The sequence below is a fragment of the Pinus tabuliformis genome, chromosome 7, assembly GCF_031772625.1.
Source record: "Pinus tabuliformis cultivar Carrire ecotype Pingquan chromosome 7, CPIR1, whole genome shotgun sequence".
Taxonomy (NCBI): Eukaryota; Viridiplantae; Streptophyta; class Pinopsida; order Pinales; family Pinaceae; genus Pinus; species Pinus tabuliformis.
Window position 1 is genome coordinate 258540043 of NC_142293.1, and position 6840 is coordinate 258546882.

The 6840-nt window shown below is 31.9% G+C and overlaps 1 protein-coding gene across 1 annotated transcript; it reads left to right on the forward strand.

Moving 5' to 3' along the window:
- Window positions 1–525: 525 nt before the first annotated feature.
- Window positions 526–1329, forward strand: LOC149246831 (uncharacterized). The gene has a single exon (XM_089442595.1). The coding sequence runs from the start codon at window positions 526–528 to the stop codon at window positions 1327–1329; it is 804 nt and encodes a 267-aa protein (XP_089298721.1).
- Window positions 1330–6840: the final 5511 nt, after the last annotated feature.

Genomic DNA, 6840 nt, shown 5'->3' on the forward strand with positions numbered 1-6840 from the left:
TTTTTAAAAAGAGGGAGAGGGGTTGTATTTTTTTAAATTATATTTTTCAATAGAGGGCACACATGTATATTTTTTGAGAGATCCCCTTTGGATCGGGACATAGATCCTTTTTTTTTAATCAATTGTTGGAGGACAAAGTTTCTTTTGAGGTAGACCTATCGAGATGAATAACTAGATGGCAGAGGCATATCTGAACGAGAGCAATAATCTTGACGGATCCAATTAATCTAATTGGAAATTTAAGTTGTAGACCCTACTGAAAGGGAAAAACACATGGACGATTGCAAGCGGTGATGTGTTGAATTTGACCCTAGCTATAGGCAGAACAATAACAACAATCCAGGATTGAAAAAAGAGGGAGAACAAAGAAAAAGTGTTGTTAAAATTGTCAGTGAAAGGTTGTATAATCCCTCACATCTGTGAATGTAAATCAACGAACGACATCTGGAAAACCCTCAAGGACCTATATGAGATCAAAAACACAAATCCTTTGTTTTTTTTATAAGCAAGATTCTCTCCATTAAAATGGAGGAGAATGAATTAGTGGCTACATTCATATCTGAAATCAAAGAGCTCAGAGATAAGTTGGGTGACATAGGAGAGACAATGTCAAACAATAATCTTGTGATTATTACCATGAATGGTATGACTGATGACTATGAAATGTTTATCACAGGCTTGAATGTGAGAGTGAAAGCCCCTAATTTCGAAGAATTGACAAGGATCCTGATGCAAGAGGAAGAGAGGTTGATGACTCTAAAACCCCAAAGTTTAGACCTTGCTCTAATGGCCAAGAAGAAGCCCTTCAGAGGGAACACAAGTGCAAGACAGAAAGGTGGAAGTACACCACAAAGAAAACCAGCTCAAGGTATGTCTTCAAACAAAAGTGATTCAAGACCCAAATGCTTTTATTGTTGTAGACTTGGTCACATTGCTAAATATTTCCATAAGAAGAAGTTTGATGAAGGTCGCCATAGACATAAGAAGCATGTAGGGAACTTTGCCGATGAAGATCATAATCAGAATCTCAAATCTTTTGCATCTGATTATGCATTCTCTGTTGAGGATGATGAAGCAGAAACTTGGTTTGTGGACTCAGGAGCTTCCATTCACATGATAGGTAATAGACAATGCTTTGAGAATTTTAAAGAAACCAACAGTGGTGCAAATATCTACCTTGGTGATGACAGAGAGTACCAAATCAAAGGGTATGGTAATGTTCCTCTCATTTTGCCTTATGGAAATATTAGGCATTCAAAATGTAATGTATGTACCCAGAATAAAAAAGAATCTAATCTTCGTTTCTATGATAACATATTAGAACCTTAAGGTAGAGCTTTTTAAAGTCTTATTGTGTTATTAAAGATTTGTTGGATCATATGAAGCCAATTGCATCAAGTATTTGAGTGGGAGGATCGTATAAGATGAATGGAAGAAGCGCACCACACCAAGCCTTGACCTCATCAGTTATGACTGCATAAGACTTATGGCATCAAAGATTCAATCATATCAATTTCAATGACCTGCTTCTACTTCAAAAACAAGGTATGGTCTATGGTCTTCCTATTTTAAGAATGTTCATGTTGATTGTGAAGCATGTGCTCCTGGGAAGATGCATAGGGATGAGGTTCCTACAAATTTAGATAGAAAGAAGAGACATATACTAGAGCTTGTGCACACTGATTTGTGTGGACTGATGCAAACGAGGTCATTAGGAGGTGCCTATTATTTCATATTATTTGTTGATGATTGCACAAGATTTATTTGGGTATATTTTCTCAGAAAGAAGAGTCACACTTTTGAATATTTTAAAGAGTTTAGAAGCATGATTGAAAAACAGACAGGAAAATTCATCAAAATTCTTTACTCGGATCAAGGGGAAGATTATAAGAAGGGTGGTTTCATCAAATATTGCAAGGACCATGGGATAGTTCAGTAGTTCATAGTACCCCACACTCCTCAATAGAATCAGGTTGTAGAGAGGAAGAACAAAACCCTTGTGGAGTGTGCCCGAAGCATGTTAAAAGGTAAAAACCTATCTAATGGATTTTGGGCATAAGAAATAAATACTGTAGTATATTTGAAGAATAGGAGTCCAATAAAATGCCTTGATTTTAAAACTCCATTCGAAGATTTATTAGGTTTTAATCTTGCAGTTAATCATTTAAGATTTTTTGTCTCCAAAGCTTTTGCTCATGTTCCAAAAGAGGATAGGAAGAAATTGGATTCAAAGGCCAATGGATGCATTTCTTTTTCGTACTGCACAGAGTTTAAAGCTTATATTTTATTTTAACCCTCTACTCATAAAGTGTTTGCAAGTAGAGATGTAGTATTCCATGAGAAGATTGATGATGGAAACCATGATAAAAGCAATGAAGAATGTCACATCCCTTTGCGGGTGGAAGATGGAAGTGATGAAAGGGATAGCCATGAGCAGCAGCAGCAACAACAACAACAACATAAAAAGGAAGATGTGGATAGTACAGATGCAGGTAGCAGGCCAAGTCCACCAAGGGTTGATCATAACAGATTTGAAGCGAGTCCACCACTCAGGAGATCAGGTAGGCAAATTCAGTTGCTAGCAAGATATAGGGATCATGCTCTTATAACTAGTATGTTAAATGTTGTTGAATCCTCTAATTATAAAGAATCAAGTCAATATAGTGAATGGAGGGTGGCCATGGAAGAGGAATATGAGTCAATACTTAAAAAAAAAACGTGGGATCTAGTTGAACAACGTGAAGGCAAACAACCCATAGGTTGAAAATGGTTATACAAGAGTAAATTTAAAGTAGGTGGGAGCATAGACAAATATAAATCTAGGCTGGTTGCAAAGGAGTATTTGTAAAAAGAAGGCATAGACTATGAGGAACCCTTCACCCCTATAACTAAATTAAACACAATTAGAATGTTAATTGCTTTAGCTACCAAACATCATTGGATGATACCCCAGCTAGATGTGAAATCTACATTCTTAAATGGGGAATGAAAAGAAGAAGAGTATTTAATGCAACCTGAAGGGCTTGTGAAACATGTGGAGAACATTTAGTCTGTAGATTGAAGAAAGAATTGTATGGACTAAAATAAGCACCCAGGTCATGGTATGATAAAACTGATTCATTTTTTCTACAACATAGTTATCAAAGAAGCAAGAATGACACTAATCTGTATACCATGCTTGATGAAAAGAGGAAAATTGTTTTGATTTCTTTATAAGTAGATGATCTTATCATTACAAGAAATGTTGATGAACTCATTAAATAAATCAAAGAGAAGATGTCTCAGGTTTTTTAGATGAAAGACCTTGAAGAGTTACACAATTGTTTGGGTCTTGAAGTCTGGAGGGATTCTGGCCAGGCTTTTCTGTCTTAGGGTAAGTATGTTAAGAGTTTATTGAAAAATTTCAGAATGGATCAGTGTAAGGCTGCATCGGTACCTTTACAAAAGAATACCAAACTTCAGAATAATGATGGTTCTAAGGAGGTCAATGCAACACTGTATAGATAGCTAGTTGGGAGTCTAATTTACTTTAATGCAACTAGGTCAGATTTGGATTTTGTAGTTAGTGTATTGAGCCAACTAATGCCAAAGCCTCTTGAGAATCATTGGGTTGCAGCGAAAGATGTCTTAAGGTATATTCAAGGAACCTTATACTTTGGTATTAAATATATTGATTCGTTTGATTTTAGATTGACAGGTTTCTCAGACTTAGATTGGGCCAAAAATCTAGATGGACGATGATCTATAATAGATTATGCATTTAGCATTAGGTTTGGGGTCATTGCATGGAGCAGCAAGAAGCAGAACATTGTATCCTTGTCTTCAGTAGAAGCAGAGTATCAAGAAATGTGTGCAACAACATGTGAGGTAGTTTGGTTGAGGAGACTTCTCCAGTATGCTGGAGAAGAACAAATAGATGCAACTGTTATCAAATGTGACAACTAGTGCTCAATCAAACTTGCAAATAATTGAGTGTTTCATAAAAACACCAAGAATATTGATACATAGTTTCACTTTGTTAGGGAGAAAGTACAGTCAAAGGAACTCCATATTGAATATTGTAATACTTGTGACAATGCTACATTTATTTTTACTAAGCCTCTTGGAAGAATTAAATTTGAGTTATATAGGGAGATGTTAGGAGTATTAGTGAACCCTTTCTCCATTAAGGGGGAGTGTTAAAGTTAATGGGAAAATGTATTCTTGGAGAGAGTCAGTTCATTAGTTGTGTGTGAGACTTAGATTAGGAATTTGTTCTTACTTTCTAGGTGGTTGTTCTAACTTCCCTATTTGCTTGTAAACTATATATTCTTGAATGTTAATGAGAAGATGTAGAGTGTTCTACTAGAGGCACTCTCCGGGTGAAGCCCTCACTTGAGAGTTGCTCAGTTTGTTGAATAAATTCTTTGTCTTCAGTTTTTAATAGATATCTCTAGTATGGTAGCGGTGCCCCTTCAAAATAAGCTTGGAAAGCTACTAGTTTTCCATCTATGGATTATAATAAATACATAAAAACTTAATATTTACATGATAACAAGATCATTAACTATGGATATTCACCCTCATTTTTCCATAGATATTATTAACTTATAAATAGGATTTGTTACAATAACATAACCCAATTTCATGGCTTATCAATATCACATATCCAAAATCCATACCCTATTTCAAAATCAAAATATTTTATAAACATTTTATTTTAGTTTAATTTAATAACATTTTTAAAATTAAATCTAAAAGCAAAAAGGTATGGAGGAGATGTTGTGGGCTAATGTTTGTAAACATTTACATGTAGCCTCAATTAAAACATAATAAAAGTTTAGAAGTAATTGTGTGGAGAGGCATAAGCATGGTAGAAATGATGTATTCCTAGTCAAAATAAAAATGAAAATAAAATAATTAATAATTAATAATGATAATTATCAATAAAACATTTGGACTTGGTCAAATCACATAAAACTAAAATTAAAAATAAAATAAAATAATTAATTAATAATTGTAGTTATAATTATAATGATAATTAATAATAAAATTAACCTAGATCCATCTTAACTCCAGATCTACTAAACTACTAGAAGGATCAAATCTTTTGAGATGCAAACCTCTTTTAAAGTGAAACAATATTTAATCTCTCTCAATACTTAGTAAATACAGAATTAAAATAGATCTAGACAATTTGATATCACAATCATTCACTTCAAACCTATTTTAAAATGAAACGTAATTTAATCTCTCTCAATACTACGTAAATTCAAAATTAAAATGGATCTAGACAATTTGATATCACAATAATTCACTTTTAATAAGAATTCTTAATAACTAACCCTTTTCTAAATATTTAAATTTTCTTCAAACCCCGCCCTTTTAACTTTTTAGACTTCCAAATCTTTCATTAATTTACCTAATTTATTATATTTCTCTCTTTCATACTCCACAAATATATATTTACTTTCTAAATTTTTGTTTAATATATATGAACTTCATGCCGGAAAATTATTACTATATATAAACTTAATTAAAAAAATTATAAAAACATTCTTCACCATTGAGTATAATAATAATAAGTCTTGCGTACCACAAGAAAAAAGGTTCATACAAAAGTGACAAAAGTGTGTGAAAGGGGATTATATTTTTTTCAACGATTTTTTTATTTATATCTTTGTGAAAGAAGTAAATTCATTTCATTGAAACAATCTAAAACAAGAATGGGTAGGTAGATTTTAAGTGTGGGTTTTAGAGTTTTTGGTAGGTTTTTAGCTATAATTTGGTGAAAAAAATTATGGCTAAATTTTGATTTGTGTTTTTTAAATTGGTTTTTGATTATAGATATGAATTCAACATTCTAAAAAACCCTAGGGCAGTTTGATTGTGATTTAACAAAGTGAGAAACTTTCCAAAACATCACACTTAAAGGCTACTCAAAACAAAAATTATTATTTTATAATTAAATATATAGATTTTAATATTTGAATTTCACTCCTTTTCATTTACCAAAAATAAGACGATATATTAAATCACAATGAAAAACATCTTATTATAAATTATATTAATAATTTTTTCTTTAAATCTCTTTCTTTTGTAAATATTTTTTTTTTGTAAGTTTGGGAGGACTACAACTTCATCATGTCCAATATATCACCCCGATCGGGGTGGGGAATTGAACTAGTGACTTCACATCAAAGAGTGCCATAATATAACACCAAATCACCACCTATCCAAGACCCCATGGACTTTTTGAAAAATATTTAAAATAAATTTAAATTTCAAAACTAATTTTCACTTTCTTATTTTTTATAAAAGTATATTATAATTTTTTAAAATTTTAGTTCATTTCTTATGTCTTTCTTCAACCAATTTTATTTCAAATTGGAGATAAATGTAAGAGTGCGAAAAGGCAAGATCTAAAGCCTTTTACTGAAGATATAATTTTTCTTTTTAAAACCAAAGAAATACTTCATTGCTTAGCATTGTACACCTACTTAATTTATAAGAGCAATGAAAGATTCTAGTGATAGCTAGAAGATAAAAGTTACAACACAGATAAGAATGCTATATACTAGTTTCAAGACTTCTTTATTAAAACTCTAACAATGAATTTACGAGATTTACATGTTTGAGTTAGCTAATTTGCACAATCTAAGTGTCCTATAAATTTTCTTGTTGAATCCATTTATAAATCCAAAAATACTATTAACTAGTGTAACCATATAATTGAATGATTGGTAATTGCCAAAACTCATCAATCCATAATAAGGATCAAAATATTTACTCTAAAATGCATCTCCAATTACGCACGTTAAATTATTATTATTATTATTTTATTATTAACTAAAAAAGGAA